This window comes from Mytilus edulis, unplaced genomic scaffold (genome assembly GCF_963676685.1).
Source record: "Mytilus edulis unplaced genomic scaffold, xbMytEdul2.2 SCAFFOLD_596, whole genome shotgun sequence".
NCBI classification, from domain to species: Eukaryota; Metazoa; Mollusca; class Bivalvia; order Mytilida; family Mytilidae; genus Mytilus; species Mytilus edulis.
In genome coordinates, this window is record NW_027268260.1 from 2,210 (window position 1) to 20,629 (window position 18,420).

General features: G+C 33.2%; 2 protein-coding genes across 2 annotated transcripts; both read right to left on the reverse strand.

Moving 5' to 3' along the window:
- Positions 1-1,163: 1,163 nt before the first annotated feature.
- Positions 1,164-3,352, reverse strand: LOC139507145 (NFX1-type zinc finger-containing protein 1-like). Its single transcript, XM_071295651.1, has 2 exons — positions 2,449-3,352; positions 1,164-1,810 (listed from the first exon to the last, which is right to left on the reverse strand). The coding sequence occupies exons 1-2, from the start codon at positions 3,179-3,181 to the stop codon at positions 1,734-1,736; spliced, it is 810 nt and encodes a 269-aa protein (XP_071151752.1). The 5' UTR covers positions 3,182-3,352; the 3' UTR covers positions 1,164-1,733.
- On the reverse strand, positions 3,289-10,691 carry LOC139507146 (NFX1-type zinc finger-containing protein 1-like). The gene is made up of 2 exons (XM_071295652.1): positions 10,550-10,691; positions 3,289-8,073 (listed from the first exon to the last, which is right to left on the reverse strand). Exon 2 carries the CDS (start codon positions 8,050-8,052, stop codon positions 3,289-3,291), a length of 4,764 nt encoding a protein of 1,587 aa, XP_071151753.1. The 5' UTR covers positions 8,053-8,073; positions 10,550-10,691.
- Positions 10,692-18,420: the final 7,729 nt, after the last annotated feature.

The following is an 18,420-nucleotide window of genomic DNA, read 5'->3' on the forward strand; positions in this document are numbered from 1 at the left end:
AAATACATTTTAGAATAAAACTATAAAATGTCACAATCTTGTTCTTTTTTCAGTAATATATATATCCGTACTCCATTGTATACCTAACTACAAAATTATTTGTATTTACCTGTGTACGTTATTTTCCCTATGGTTGTCTTTCTGATATTGTTTGACATCTAAACCCCTTGTTTCAATAATTTTGTATTAATATTGTGTCATAGAACCATTTTTTTCTTTAGCGTATGTTTATTTACTTATGTAATCAAGTATGTTCATTAATTTTTGTAATACATGCATGTAATTTGATTTAGTTTAGACCTGTCGTAAGTAAGAAACCTGATGTTCAGTGGTTGTCTTTTGTTGATGTGGTACATAACTGTTTGTCGTTTTATATAGATTAGACCGTTGGTTTTTCTGTTTAAATGGTTTTACACTAGTCTTTTTGTGCCGCTTATAGCTTGCTGTTTGGTATGAGCCAAGGCTCCGTGTTGAGGTTTTGCTAGCCACAAAACCAGGTTAAACCCACCATTTTTCATGCCCTATTTATGGGCATTATATTTTCTAGCTGTGCGTCCGTCTGTCCGTTCATCCTTCCGTCCGTCCATCCGTTCGTCCTGCTTCAGGTCAAAGTTGTTGGCCGAGGTAGTTTTTGATGAGTTGAAGTCCAATCAACTTGAAACTTAGTACACATGTTCCCTATGACATAATCTTTCAAATTTTAATTCCAAATTAGAGATTATACCCCATTTTCACGGTCCACTGAACATATAAAATTATAGTGCGGACTGGACATACGTGTACTGGGCACACATTATTGTTCTTAAAATGTCCTGTACCAAGTTAGGAAAATGGCCGTTGTTATATTATAGTTCGTTTATGTGTTTCTGTGTGGGTTACATTTTAGTGTTGTGTTTCTGTTGTGTCGTAGTTCTCCTCTTATATTCGATATGTTTCTCTTAGTTTTAGTTTGTAACCCGGATTTGTTTTTTTTTCTCAATCGACTTATAAATTTCGAACAGCGGTATACTTCTGTTGCCTTACTTTGACCTATAATGTTTTAAGAAATGCCCCTACCCAATTTTACGTCTTCCCATTCAATGTAAAGCACAGTACACATATGTTCAGCATTTTATGTATGTAAATTGCCATAAACTAGTTTTTTCCATTGATATAGTTTTATTCTAAAAAATCAAACCTCCTGACAATAGACAATAAGTAAACGCTATATATATATATAAAAAATGTTTAGGGGCGAGCTGAAGTCATCACTGAGTGCAGGATTTTCTCACTGTGATAAAGACTTATTGGTGACATTGGGCTGTTTTTTTTTTTATCTATGGTTCTTAAAGCTAAAGATGGATGCTAGATGTATAAAAAACCCAAAATAAAGCATTGTAGTTTACTCTTACCATATGTGTCTGTCCATAGTGATAAAATTAAGTACTATAGATGTTCCAAAATATACAAAAAAGTGTTCCAATTGACTACTCAAGCTTGCTTAAAGCTACTGCCTTATGACTTTTTAAATGGTTTTCATGTCATTGTTGATTATGAAAGCAGTACATCTGGCCGGGAAACTCAATATTTGTCCATAGTACTTAAAGTATGTACACTCTATATAGCTACCTCATTAAAAATAAGTATAGTTGACAGATTATTACGAGAAAAAAAATATAACTCTGTAAAATGTTTTTAGATTTTTTTAAATCCATAGCTCTCGCATTCTCATCAGTTAGAATATGATCAGCATCTCAAATTGCCAAACCACACTGCGGACATTTTATTTTCTTCACTGGCATGTCACATTCTCCTATAGAATAGTAATGCCCTGAAACGAGAGGAATCAGTGGGAATACTACCAATGTTAAGTAATGTTTAACACTCTATGTATTTTCATCAGAATTTATACAATTTATTTTCTCAAACCAACCCAATATCTTCTGATATGACTACTACAAAAATATTTAAACAAGTGAAGATTATATACGGAAAATAAAATTTGGTGCTGATCAGGAGTTTAGAAATTTTGTAATCCATTCATTGCTGAAGATGGAATTATAACAATGCATCGACACATTGCTTTTGGTAATGCTTGTATTATATTTCATTTTTTTTTTTATCAAAAAGCGAAAAAGAAAGATGGACAATACAGGAAGATACTTAAGACTGTCTGAGTTTTAAAGTAAAAGCGGAGTTTCTGTTTGAAACCGACCGAAACACAACTTATTTTATGTACTCTATAACCTATTTCGGTAGCTTGGGTACCAAATTAGTATTTGGTTGACAAATTCTTTCTCTTTTTTGTTAAATATATTTCCAGTTTACATTACAAAGGTTGTTTGCGGTATCAAAGTAGCTTTTTTAAAGATGTAAACACGTTTCATTTGCATTGCTATATTATCAACTTATGTTTTACTAGTAAGTTCAAGTAATACAATTTTTATATCATCAAATATACTAACTTACCCTTTTTACATTTGTACCAATGACCCGATCCACTAAAGTCATTCCTCATGACTGGCTTGATCATTCGAATTCGCATATCCGTAAGTGTACGACCAATCATTTTAGAAGAGACTTCGTCTGTTTCCTTTCTCATTTTCGATAATTCTTCTTCTTCCACGACTTCAATAGATTCAAGTTTAAGCAAGTACTTTTCAATAATATCAGGGAGTTCGAGTCCTTCATCTCGTGCATAGACTTCTGTTTTAAATTTATGAATTTCAAGTATAAGTTGCAGTCGTCGTATTTCTAGGTAAAATTCAAAATGTTCTTGCTTTGCATATCTGCTTCGCATTAAAAACACCCATTTTTCTAGTCGATCTAACCATGCTTTTATTAGCCGTCGGCATTCAAATGGGACAGTTTCATGTCTGAGGCTATGAATTTCCTCATAAAACGTTAACTGATCGCTTATCATATTCAGAATATCGGCTGATCTGGCATTTTCAACTTTTTCCTCTAATTTAGTGAATATGTCATGAGGTAGATCAATTTCATAATCAGTAAGTTTCTGTCTTGTATCATTCTGCTTTTCATTGAGATCAGTACCTTCTTCAATATTTCGAATGGTCTGAAATACATCACAAACGTTTTTGTTGATAACTTTCAGTTCGTTAGAATATCTGTTTGACTTTGATATATTTGTGCTGCAATTTGGGCACTTCAAAGACTTGATTTCAGCTCTGGTATTATTCATAACGCTTGAAATGTATTGGTCTAGTCCATTAACTTCTAAAACGCATGTGCAGTCTTCTAACCTAATCAATATGGCATTATCTTTTTCATATCCAAATGGTATTTCTGTCAGGTTCTCGCACACTTTACAAACACACTTTGAAATTTCGCATAATAGTCCCGTACATTTGTGACCGATGCCACATTTAGTATAGTGTTACAAAGTGTATTACATTTTGGTCTTTGACAAAGTTTCATACATACTTTGCCACACTTGAATTTGTTTGGACATTCTGCTTTGCATGCCCATTTACAAAGTTTAGTACACTGTATACAGCTATCACCACATCTGTTTTTACATCGATCGCCATGAATACATTTCCGATCGCATATCTGTGTACAAGGTGGACAACGGTTGTTGCAATAACCCTTACAAATATGTCCACATACCAAGTTTCTTGCGCATTTTGCTTCACATGGTTTGTGAAGTCTTCCTTGACTACATTCGGAATGTGTTCCTTTGCATACGTGGCCACATTTCAATATTCCCTTACACGACAACTTACAAGGAGCATCATATTTGGTATAACATGGAGCCGTAACCTCATGTCCACAACGAGCGTTTATCTTTACCAACTCCTTGCAGTCGTCTTCAATATTACAAGAATCTGTACACTGTTTCTGACAACGATGACCACAAGAGATAACAGCTTGACATCGTTCATCGCATGATGCAGACTGTGGATCTTTATGACATGGCATACGTTTTCTATGCTGACATTTTGGAATCGTCTTTACTACGATTGCATTACATTTCTCACACGAGTTTGGATAGTGGCATGGTTTTATGCACCTATGTCCCATTTCGCATACTTGTCTGTGACATTGGTTTGGACAAATGCCTTCGTGATCTGGATCATCAACATGACATTTTCTTAAACATATGTGCCCACATTGTCTCTTGATTTTGCAAGGTTTTTCACATCCGCCATCTGAAACCTTATCAAAATCATCTGGTTTAGAAACGTATGTTGTATTTTTGTGATTCTGACATGTTAGCTGTAGCTCAGTGCCAAAACATTTCTCCTTTTCAGCATCATTGACAATATTTTTCCACAGCGCTGATTTCAATTTTAAAAGTTCAAAATTGCCAACCACGTAAAGTCCTTTTTTTGCCCTTGATAGAGCAACACAAACTCTATTTGCTTCGGATAAATAGCCTATTTCGTTTTCCATATTACTTCTTACAAGCGATAACAATATTATATCATTTTCTTCTCCTTGAAAATTGTCTACTGTTGTAATTCTCACGGATGGTTCGTCTCCCCGACTTAGAAATGCTGGACAATTAACGACCTCATCCTTTCTTGAACTGTTTCTATCTTCAGTCCTGATCATGTTATAAAAATGCCGAACCTGATCTGAGTATGTTGTCAGTATAGTTATTTTAGAAGATGAATATCCTTGCATTCTAAGATATCTATACAATTTACAAATAAACGATGCTTCGAACTCGTTCTTGTGACTTCTTGACAGTTCGTCGTGATCCTGGTCTTCAAACTCCAAATGCGACAAAAAGAAGACATTGCAGTAAATTCCTCTAACATCTTCATATTCATTCACACTTAGGTCGTCTTTCAAAGTGCGATAAATATGAGGCACTAAAAGCTTTGATATCATTGGACTCATTCGATGTTGATATTCTAATCGTGTATAAGGAACACATCCACCAATAAGTCTTTCAAAAAGTGATATATTTATTTTATGCTGTTGTGCAGTTTTATAATCATTGTAAGACGGACGTAATTGTTGGTGGTCGCCAATCATAATTAGTTGCTGACATGAAGACATCAAACATGCCACCACATGATGTTCTGGGATTTCGGCTGCTTCTTCTATGAGAACAATGCTTGGAGAAACTCGTTTGAGTATTTCTATATCTCTTGCCGCTCTACTTGTTGTACTTGCTACAAGTTTTGCTTTCTTCAATATTTTAATATCAGCTATTTGTTGAATCTCCTCAAAACGTTCTTGTGCTCTTTTGTAATTTTCTTCACAATCTTTAATTTCTTTGTTGATGGGAATGAGAGACTGTTGAATCCAGTAGTTATACAACTGCCACCTTTTTGGATTATTGATAAACCAAATATCCGACACCGAACATGCTTCCTCAACTGACATTGATGGTGTACAACTGAGTTTCTCTTCTATTTTCTTAATCAGAAAAGATTTTTCGTTCTCATTGTATTGATCCCAAAACCATTGATTGGTTTGCGTTTTCTCTTGGCTAAATACAATACTTGAGGAAATAAGCATTTTCAGTTTATTTAAGTCTAAATGAATCAGGAGAGGTTTTTCCATTGTCTCTGTTCCATCTTCGTCATATTCTCCACCTAGATCATCATACCAATCTTCCACATCATCGCCATAATCAAAATCATCTTCAACGTTAATATTGTCGCTAAAGTTTTGTAGTATAGTAACTTGTGTTATTGATTCAACATTTAACCATGTTATTAAGGAAGACTCGTGTTTTAGTGCATTGTACTGCATGTCAGTAATAATATTACCTACATCATGAAGCCAGTCTTGATGAACTATTCCTGTTTGAATTTCATCTCGTAGCTTTTTCAAGTTCTCATGCTCTTTGATTTTTGCATTTAAATTTGATTTAGCATTAAATGCCAATACATTCAATTCGCATGATATTTCCCTTTTAGTCCGTGTTCGAATTTCTCCTGTGCGAGTACTGTACTCCTCTTTTGTGTAAGTGTAAGCTTTGCGTTTAGCAGTCAGGTTAAATTCCTTTAATATTTCAACTTCTGATCTCGATCCCAATCGGACAATATCAACGGCGTCGGTATTTCGCAAGAGTGTAGAAATACTCAGAAGAAATTGATCTAACGCATGGTTAGTGTAACTTAGAAGAAGCATTGGTCCTTGATTGTCTTGTTCACGCCATATATGTTCATTTTTTAAAAGCAGTTCTGCTATTTTGAGTCCAACTACTGTTTTCCCAGTTCCAGGAGGTCCCTGTATTAATGCCAGTTTTCTTTTCATTGATGTTATGATTGCGCTGTGTTGAGAATCATCCAGACCAAGTAACTCTGCACTAGGCCAGTGCGCCTCAATTGAAATGTCTATCTTGTATTCATGTAGTTTAGAATTCAAACAGCTGATTTCAAATTTTTCTTTTGCGAATTTAGAAGACTTGAAATAATCTGGTACATCTTTTTCCACGATGTATGTCTTGAGTAATAATTGTTTACCAAACGGTAAAGCAGTTTCCTTACGAAATACTTCACTGTGCATACTTTTAAGAGAGCGTAATGGCCAAAGGGAAGACGGAAAGTAAGCATTGCTTTCAATTAGAAGAACATCAGGTTGTTTTAAACTTTCATTCACGTCTGCATTAGTTTCGGTAAATTTAATTTCAAAAATACCTTTTTTAAGATCATTAGCATTACGCTCTGCTACAGTTGCATACTTGAGAAAAGAAAAGTTTCTATTTGTAAAGCAGACAAGAGATCCAAATGTAAGTAGCTTTTCGGTGTTCCAGCTGATTCGTCTATATGGAGTGATATCAAATCTTATTTTCCAAGTTAATCCGTTTTGTTCATTGCAACATCGTGTAAGAAAAGTTATATTTTTATAGACACGGATGTCATCATGTCGCCATCCTTTTTCAAGGCAATTAGGATCTTCATATACACTATGTTTTAAAGACATGAATCCTCTACTTAGCGGCCTTATAAAATCTTGACGATGAACCATAAATAGTCTCCGTAAGTAGCCTTCTTCTGTTTCATAATCAGAATCAACAATACAATTTCCACATGACTCTATTTCAGTAAGATCTGGCAAAATAGCAAATGTTGAAAGTTTATTCTCGGTGTTAGGCGTATTCACTGGATCCCTTTTATCTCTTATTTCTGGTATTACAAACTCTCGGTCTCGTTGTCGATTATCGTCCTTGGCGTTTTCCTGAACACATTTTTTTAAAGAATCTAATGGTTGTATTACATCGGAGGGTCCTTCTTTTTCAATGTTCACACCAACAAAATTGCTTGATATTTTAATTACTTTTCGCCGATCGGATTCGGAGCTATGAGATCGGCTGCGTTTTCTTGACCCAATTTCCTCAAATCCTGACAAACGTGTTTCTGCTTTTAAATCCATATTTCCGACATAAGTATCCATTTTGTTAGTCTTATTAGTATCAGGTGCGCTGCTAGACTCATGAATTGGTTTAGTATTATCAGTATCCCGAATATCATTTGAAATTATCCGACAATCATTTATCGATATATTTTGGGTAAACTTTTCAAGCTGTTGACTCGGCGATTTGTGTGGATTTTTACCTAAACGCTCAAATACAGATATTCTTTTGGCATCTTTTCGTTGATTGATTATATCTGGTATGGTTGTTACTGTATCCATTTTGTTAGTTTTATTAGTTTCAAGTGCGCTGCTAGATTCAAGAATTTGTTTAGTATTATCAGTATCCTGAATATCTTTTGAAGTTATCCGACAATCATTTATAGGTATATTTTGGGTAAACTTTTCAAGCTGTCGACTCGGCGATTTGTGTGGATTTGTACCTAAACGCTTAAATACAGATAATCTTTTGGCATCTTTTCGTTGATTGATGATATCTCGTATGGTTGTTCCTGAAGATCCACGAATATTGTTCAATTGTGACTGTTCTTTGGTCGAATTTGGTATATCAATAACGTCATGATTCACTTCATATTCCCGTATTGGGTCAGCAGATAAGGCATCAAAGTCTACATCATTATAATCAAAGCTTGGTCTGTCATTTGAATTGTGAATGGAATTACGCATCATGTAGCTTCTAGTGAAAATCTCGGAGGGTCTTTTGTTTCTTTCCATTTTTGAACAGTTACACTAGTACTAAATGTAGAAATGAGTAGAAGGGAGTATATACTTATAAGATGTGTTTCTTCTATGTTTTTTTTTTTATATTTGATGTTAAACAGAACAAACAATGGTTTAAATCAATACATTTTGGTCATTATATACAAATGTTGAAGGTTTATAAATACATTTCTGCTTTTATATATACATGCTTTAAAAAGGCCAGAGGCTCCTTATGGAGACATGGACACAAATGCGGCGAGGTTAAACATGTTTTGTAATATCTCTACCCTCCACTCTAGCCAATTTAGAATAAAGAAATACACAACAATACCCACAGTAAAACCCAGTTCAAACGCAGTCAGAGTCAGGAAAGGTTACAAAAGAAACTAAGCAAAATGACAATGATACATACTTAAGAAGGGCTACCAATAGTTACTGACATGCATGCTCCAGACCTCAATTTAACTGATTGAAAGATTATGTTTTCACCATATAAAAATCTAGTACAATCCCACCCGTTAGTGGTTTAGTAACATAATATTTATACAATTTATGAGAAGAACATAACCCGTTTTATGCCATCATATGGTTTTAGAATACATGAGTTAAATTCCGATGGATAGACCCTGATACCAACATATGTACTCCTTAATGACCTGACAACAGTAGCGTAACTATACCCCTTCTGAATAAGGCTCCTTAAGGCTTTGGTATCCTTTTAAACGAATATCGACATTTTTGATGCTGTGTAAGGAATCTTACTACAAAAGATTGGATGTAAACTACCTGTACGTATAAGATGTATGCATGTTGATTCATATTTACGAATGATGTCCTTGTACCTATGATAACATTTAGTAAATGTTTTGATTTATAATTTGTACATTACTTGCCGTTTTTTTTTTCTTTCGGTTAGAGTCATAGTGAGATTAAACACATTTGACATCTTAGTTTACCGATTGCTTTTTAAATGCTAGACCACTTTGCTTGACACTCAATACTTTTTACAAGTGCATAATGAATACGAGAAAATTAAAACTCTCTTTTGTTTTTACAAATTACACAAGTATAGAAGTATAGTAGTATACTCGATCAATGGACACTTCTCCTGTGCATATACGCAATTTATATACACGTAGAGGACACCTCTTTTACAGGGAATTTAAATCGATAATTTTCTCTTAAGGCTACAAAAACAAAAATAGATTTACAAGAAATGTATTTATCATTAATATTATTATAATCAAGTAAGGATGGCTACAGGCAATATAGACCCAAACATATGTTTATTTTTTCTATATTGTAAACCATGACCACATTCTTTAATTTTTGATTATCATAAACTACTAAAATACAGGTAAAAAGGAAACATTTGATAATATACTCCAGCTATCAATAGTGTAAATGTGTATGATTAAATGTATTTTAATTAATAAACTGTTAGATACAATCGGTATTTTTAATCACAAAAGTTAACACGCCATATACATATCTTCATTAAAATTTCATATAATTTGAATATATTTTGAACATGAATATCTCCTCATTGAATTACCGCTTTGAAAATTTGAAAATTAGAAAATAGTAAAATTTATACTACAAATTCGACAACCATTATCTCTTCTAATCAATAATTTTTAATCAAATGAATCTTTTACACAATATAATGGTTCTATAACGTATGATTCACTTTAAAAAAGTTTCTCGATATTTAGCAGTTAATAGACAAATAAAGTTCTTTACTTAATAGTCAGGTCATTTGAACTAGTAAATTTATTCTCTAGTATTATAATTGTTTCGAGAGTCTTAGCCGTATTGGGTTCAACTTTTTGGAACTTTTGGTCCCCAGTGCTCTTCAACTTTGTACTTGTTTTGGCTTTGGAACTTTTTTCATCCGAGCGTCACTGGTTAGTCTTGTGTGGACAAAACGCACGTCTGGCGTATTAAGTTTTAAACCTGGTTCCTTTTGTTAACTATTATTCGTGTGTTTCTCTGTCCAATATGTACTCCAATTTATTTGTAATGTAGTCTTGTCATGAAATGTTGTCATTTAAATGTGATATTTAACATTGCCATGAAAGCGGGAGGTTTGGCATGCCACAAAACCAGGTTCAACCCACCATTGTTGTCTTAAAATGTCCTGTACGAAGTCAGGAAAATGGCCATTGTTATAGTATAGCTCTTTTCTGTGTGTGTTACATTTTAATGTTGTGTTTCTGTTGTGTCGTTGTTATCCTCTTATATTTGATGGGTTTCCCTCAGTTTAAGTTTGTAACCCGGATTTGTTTATTATCTCTATCGACTTATGAGTTCAGCGGTATACTATTGGTACCTTTATCATGTTTATTTACAATACAGCGACTGTATAGTACTCTAATGTCTGTCCTAGGATATAATTCAACAATAAGGTTTTATTCTTATGCAATTTGTGTATGAATATATAGATATATTGTAAACCCGCAATAGCAAATTAATTGAGAATCGCTTTCATTACAAAATATAAACTTACGTAGTTGATTCATACGTGTACATCTGGTGAACCATGTATTTCCCTCTTTATCTTATATTCAAGTCAATATGTGTTTTTGTTAATCCTTAAAATTTACATGAAAACTATTACATTTTCCATAAGTGTCACAGTCAATACTGGTGTTGATACATGTATATAGTAGCTAAGGTAAATCTGGTGCATGTTATTCGGGTGTGAAATACAATGATTTAAATTTTAGATTACAAGCAATATATGACTTAAAATGGGAGGTAGATAGTAGATTTAAAACAAATAATATATCCTATGTAAGCAGGTGATAGTTTCAATCCACTGATTTGTCTGTCTATACTCTGAAACGTCGGTAAATGTCATATTAAATAGATATGAATAAATCATAAATTATAGCCGATGTTAACGAAACAGCATTTACACGCTACAAAATACATTAAAGGGACGAAAATATCTGTATGTGTTATTCAAAATTACACTTTTCACGTAGATTATTCGTAATTGAATCCAGTACAGTTAAGAAGGTGTGATATGAATGCCAATGAGTGCCAACGAGACAACTCTCCATCCAAGTCACAATTTGTAAAAGAGGGGCGAACGATACCTAAGGGACAGTCAAACTCATAGATCAAAACTAAACTTGACCTCGGATCATACCGAACAGAAAGCTATAAAAGACCCAAAAAAACTAGCGTAAAACCCTTCAAACGGGAAAACCAACGGTCTCATCTATATAAAAAACGAAAAACGAGAAACACTTATGAACCACATCATCAAACCGTTACTACTCTTAGCCATGTGCACACAAATGCAGCGGTTTTAAAATTTATAATCGGTACGGTCGTTTTTGCTGTGTAACTTGTTTGTTTTCTGTTGACTGTTTTGTACATTTATTTTATCGTTATTTTTCTCATTTAAATTGTTTTACATTTGTCATTTCAGTGCCTTTTCTAGATGCCTTTGCGGTATGAGCTCTTCTCTTAGTGGAACACTGTACGATGACATAAAGCTAGTAATGTCTGTGTTATCTGTGGAGGGTTGTCACATTGGCAATCACACTCCATTTTCTTTTTATACAAATCGTTTACGCAGTTGCTATCGCCTATGTCTTGCATTCCTTGATTTTTGTTGCAGTTGAGATATGACTACACAATAAGAAAAGAAAAACGTTATTCAATTTGTCAAATCAGTTGAATATTCAGAAATAAGTTAATTTTCAGTCAAGATGTGTGATTCAAAGCTCATACACACGTCTACAAGATTTTCTAATAACAAGTATTATTCCTCGTATTAAAAATCTCAAACAATGGGAAGAGACGAAATTGAAACAAAGGTAAATTTACTCACACATAACATAAATACATTTGAGAAATAAAGTTTAATCATTTTGCAATTTGTGACAAATATTAACTTTATTTAATGGATAAAAAAGGAACTGGTTTAAACAAGGTTATCATTGGGGAACGACTTTGGGAAAGTTTCTCTGATATATATTACGTATTACAGAGTTTGATTATTTAAACAAACTACATGTACCTACATGTATCATGCATTTAATGTTACCACACAACTTATTGAAAATAAATGTTTATCATAGTCTCTGAACAGGTCGAGAACTCTAGATTTTCTGACGTCAGAATATATTTGCATAGTAATTTCCAAAACACAAGGCCAATATGGCCTTGAAAAACTGACCAATCGATTCAATGAACTACAATTGCATTGTGGGCTACTACGAGTAAACTACTACTTAAAACACGTGGAATTAGTGGGAAAACAGTCAATTAATATATTGTCTGGGACTCTCATTATCAAAGTTTTTATTCTGCAAATATATTTAATGTAAAATATATAACGTAATCTTCAATTTGCATGCTCAGATTAAAAAAATATTGTTTATTGGCTTCACAATTCGACTTTCTTTTTCGCCTTACAAAAGTAGTTGAACCGGTTTTGTGCATTGTTATGAATTGAACCTGCATTAATTTCACGACACGACACAGGGAAATATCCAATGAAGTGACCACTGTCCAGTAAGAAAATCATTTGAGCTCTTTTAAACCTGTATAATGTTATTGCAAAATCATTTCTGCCTAGAAAAACACGAAACTTTCATTGAAACACTTCTTTCTGTACTGAATGTGTATTTTTTTTTTATCAGGACCTGAACTAATAGTGTTATGAAAGCGGCAGGGGCAGGTCCAGTCATTTTAAAAGGGGAGGAGGTCCTAACCCTGGACAAAAGGGGAGGGGGTTCCAACTAAATGTCCCCATCCAAATGCACTGATCGTCCAAAAAAAAAAGGGGGTCCATCCCCCGTAACCCCCCCCCCCCCCCCCCCCCCCTTGATCCGCCACTGAGCGGGTACGGTATATAGCTCAATACATTTTTTATCGTTTCATCCATCGATAATATCCGTTTGTTGCTAATTTTAAATATACCTCAGAGGTTATTTTTATCGTTCGGCTGCTGTCCTGTTGACATATGTAAAATATCTCCAATATTGAAAGTCTCTGGATCATTGTGGGTGCCATATATTACCTATTATTTTTTTTTCTAAAACCTGTCCTAAGTCAGGAATCTGATGTACAGTAGTTGTCGTTTGTTTATGTAATATATACGTGTTTCTCGTTTCTCGTTTTGTTTATATAGATTAGACCGTTGGTTTTCCCGTTTGAATGGTTTTACACTAGTAATTTTGGGGCCCTTTATAGCTTGTTGTTCGGTGTGAGCTAAGGCTCCGTGTTGAAGGCCGTACTTTAACCTATAATGGTTTACTTTTTAAATTGTTATTTGTATGGAGAGTTGTCTCATTGGCACTCACACCACATCTTCCTATATCTATTTGTATATAGAAATAAGAAGATGAGGTATGAGTGCCAAATGAGACATCTTTCCAACAAAGACATAATTTAGTAAAGTAAGCAGTCATAGGTCCAATACTGAAAAGTAAGCTATTAATGACCCAAAAATTACTTGTGTAAAACAATCCAAACAAAAAAAAAAACAAACAAAAAAACACGGCCCAATTATATATATAAAAGGACAAGAAATCTATCCCATCAAAACAAAATATATTGTATAGGAGCCTGTATTTCAGTGGTTGTCGTTTGTTTATGTGTTACATATTTGTTTTTCGTTCATTTTTTTTTATATAATTAAGGCCGTTAGTTTTCTCGTTTGAATTGTTTTACATTGTCATATCGGGGAGTTTTATAGCTGACTATGCGGTATGGGCTTTGCTCATTGTTGAAGGCCGTACGGTGATCTATAAATGTTTTTTTATTTTCTGTGTCATTTTGATCTCTTGTGGACAGCTGTCTCATTGGCAATCATACCACATCTTCTTTTTTATTATAGACCCAACGCTGCAATTTTCACAAAACATATTAAATTTTCCACCTTGTCGCACATACATATTGATAAAATCATTACAGCTTATTTCCTAATGCATGTGGAGCAAAACTTTGGTTAGCTTGCTTGCTTTGTTTGTATATATATTGTACAAAATATAAAATGTACAAGTTAAACTATGCATGCCTATATAAACATATTGTTTAAAGATGTCAATCTTATTTTCAAAGCTTGTATAAACAACTATACAAACAAAGCAAGCCAACCAAAGTTTTACTTTGCAGGTTTAAGAAATCAGCTGTAATGATTTTATTCAGTTTGGCAAATGTCCGAGCCCGTTAAAAAACGAACAAACTTAAACTACAGTTGCTGACTTCACTACCTTCAAAAAAAGGGGAACAGTTTGGAAGTCCCATATACTGAAATGTGACCAACAAAAATACTTATAGATTTTGTTAACACTGCTATGTATGTAAATATTTCTTCGCCTTTTTTACGAACACAAAATTCAAGGATCCCACATTTGCCTTTAATTATCTATACGAACATTGCTGTACTCTTGAATATCAGCCCCGGCTGTTATCGACGGCTTACTTTACACCAGTAAGTTTGTCTTATGGGTTTTTTCGCTGTTGTTTCGTTGCTTCTGGTGGACAAATACATGAAATTTCTGTGCCATCATCAAACATGTTAATGGCTATATATCGGGTAATTCAAACCCTTTTTTCTTCGCATAGAAACAACTCTTCGTTAATCTGAGCATGGAAGTAATACTTTATATCACGAACTATAAATGAGGATACACAAAATGAAAAACTAAGCGAAATTGTGAATCCCGCATTGCACGAAAAAATGTGTTGTATTTCAGTAAATAACACGTGTTCTTGGTTGATTGTAAACACGTAGTAGTCCATCATGCATTGTGACTCATTTAGTGGATTGGTCAAAAACCTTGGTAAAAATAAATTGCGTCACATGTAAATAAACAATTACATGTGCGAGAACATAAGTATGCTAATTTATGCATTTCCATATAAGGTAGTGGTCCTGACCTGCTGAAGTATGAAGTACTGCATATAATCTCATGTAGGGTATATTGTAAATCAATATTGTGATATATTTAAGGTGTTTGTCACTATACCTATGGTAGTGTTAAGGTGGCTTTATATTGATAAAATACCTAGAAAGATATACAACTGTTGATAAAGATTTATAGTGATTAGATATCTAGGGAGGTGCATTATACAATACTATTAATATTGAAACAACGTTGGCATTTTAGATTTTAAGGGGTAATTTATTCAAAAAGCAAATTGAAAACATCCACACCAATTATCAAAATTGATATCGAGAAGTGGTACATTCTAGAATAGACGACAACAGTCTACAGAATTGTCGAAAAGGTGATTTAATTAAACAAAAAGATCTGCTACAATACAAAATTCTTCAAATAACAATTAATATTAAGATATTACATAAGACGATCTATAAAAAGGTTCCTTTCATATGATAACAGTGGCTAGTTGCAGGACTAAACTGTTGTCTCTTATAGGTCTAAGACAAAACAAAATAGGAAACACAAACTAGGGAGCTAGATTATAAACAAAAAAGAGTAAGAAAACAATAATTAAAGAATAGAGAAAATGGTATAAAAACTAAATAACACAAAGACGAAGACACCCCATCCCGACATGTGTTTTTTTTCTTACCATAAATTCAAGTAATAACAAACGTTAGTCCATCTATTGCGGTAATTGATGGTATGTGTACATGTTTGTGCTGTTAAATTGATATCAATTTTATATATAAAGTGTTACACATTTCAATACTAGAGTACCTATTGTATCCTCTTTTTTCAATATTTAGGCTGATAGTAGATTTCATTTTAAATGTCAATGATACATAAAATTATCAAATGTTATAAGCAGGCATTAATACCATTTCCATTGACGTTTTTTTCTCGCTTTGTCAAAAACTGCAAACATATTTGATACATGACTCCCGCCTACATGTACGGTAAGGAAGGAAGAATCAATTGAAAAGATGTAATTCGGTGTTTCAATCTATAAAACTAAGTTTAATCCACCATTATCTACATGCCTGTACTAAGTCAGGAATATGATAGTTGTTATCATTTCGTTTGATATGTTAAAGCCTTTCTTTTGGTAATTTGATTAGGGACTTTTCCTTTTTGAGTTTTTCACTGAGTTCAGTATTTTTTATTTTACTTTTTCATCGGTGTGCATCAACAAAATGTGTCTTTCGTCTATCAATATAGGAATAATGTATGGGTTCAATCAATTATAATCGGGAATTGTGTCACCAGCGACGTCACCGTCTCAGTGGTAATGAAACGTATATCGACTAAATTTGTAGACATAAAGTAAAGATAAATGCTTTAAAACCATGCTTACTATAAATGAATAATAAAATTGAGAATGGAAATGTGGAATATGATACTCATTGTAAGAGGTCTTCATTCTATATAGAACTAGCTCAACACATTGGTGCACGCATATGATATCGTAGAAATACACGTTGAAAATGTATACATTTTAACATTGAACAAAACAATGAACAACAAGTTGCATTAACTATTCATACATTTCACAAAAAAACATAAAGTTAAGAACCCCATAGCCAATCATATAGCATACTTGGAAAGAGACGGACAACACACTGGACGAACGAAATTTAAAAAAAAGCTTTCCAAAAGTTACAACTTAGTAAATAAAAGTTTCACAACCGACTGAAAGACATGATGAACCCATTTTGAGCCTCTTTGTTAAATATATTTTGTTTTGAGATTGTGACACAGTGATGACTGTTGTACCTATATTTGGACAATTTTATCTATTATAACTGTTTTGTTCACGCATCGTTGTAAATATAATGGAATTTGATGCGTCTGTCATACAAGTAAGAGTTTAGCGCTACCACACCGGGTTCTGTCCACCATTTTCTACATTTTAAAATGTCTGTACCAAGGCAGGAATGTGACAGTTGTTGACAATTTGTTTGATATGTTTTATCATTCGATTTGCCATTTGATTAGGAACTTTCCGTTTTAAAATTGTTCGCGGAGTTCAGTATTTTTGTGATTTTACTTTTTGTTATCAGAACATCGATTAAACTGTTATGATATTGTATAAGTGAATGCAATAAATTGTCAGTGAATGTAATATAGTTTCGATGAATGTTATGTTTTCAATGTTACTTAAAAAAACCCCGTAAACTACCAACTGCCGCAGTTACTTATCATAACAAAGGTATCAATTTTGATATGACAGGAAAACACATGAGTAAACACAGTATCGTATTTGATTCGGACCTCCATTTCTTTGATTCGAAGCTATAAATGAGTCTCATAAAGAAAAACTAGAGTATAGAATCATAAGGCTGGTATACTTTTTGACACATTTTGTTTTTGTTTCTTCGGAATCGTCTAATGCATAGTTCTTAATAGCAGGAGATGATTACAATGACGTTATTACTAGGGTCCATGCATTCAGAGGGTTAATGTGAATTTTATTCGCAGTATGCTGTCTTACATACTTGTGTTGTATGTAATGGGCGTACAAATACAATGCGAATGTTGGTTTTGTTTTGTTTTGTTGTTTTTTCATGAAAAAAAAGGTTTTACTACCTATTTTTTTTCAAGTATTTAGTTTAACTTAACACAAAGTAGTAAATTTCTCTTATAGTGCTACTTGTCAGCTGAGGGAATTGACTGGAAGATGCAACAACACTCATGCGCCAAAACAAACCTTAATATCGTATGCAGTGGTTGATATGTTATACAAAGTAGACTATCCATAAAAAATATGTGCTTTTGAACAAGTTGAAAAGACATCGATTTTCCAGGAAATTAACAGTGCGTTTGATGTGTTTGAGCTTTTGATTTTGACATTTGAATTTTCTTTGAGATCGGTATTTTTGGTATTTAAATAATGATGTATAGTTGAATGATTAATTGGTTTTTATTTATTTCCTTCATATATGAAACATTTAACATACATGCTATATATTCTTAACAACATCAAAGTATTGAAGGAGGGAAATATGTATTTACATATAAGGAATACATAAAAGGGTCTATTAGATTTTAAGTATTATAAATGTACAATGACAACATTAGTGCAGATCAAATATATGACATTAGAGTTCATATTTGAAGGTCTGACATAGTTTAAATACAAACCAGTGTTTTAATACGATATTAAACAAATATATAGTGGTGTGAGAATTTTTTTTAATTCCAAACGAATTACTGCTAATCAGGTCATACATATTGTTAGTCGCTTTAGGATAAGACATACAAAAAAGAAGAAAAAAAAACGTAACGAAAGAAAATTATTATTTTATACATGCAGTCCTTAAAAGGCAATAGCTAATATTTTGAGAAATTACTATTTGGTAATCAGCAGTCAGTTTTGCCCAAGTTTGTCAAAATTAACCCCCAAAACATTTTTTGATTTATTATGGACTTTTAAGTCAAAATCTAACCTCATTCAACCGTATTCATG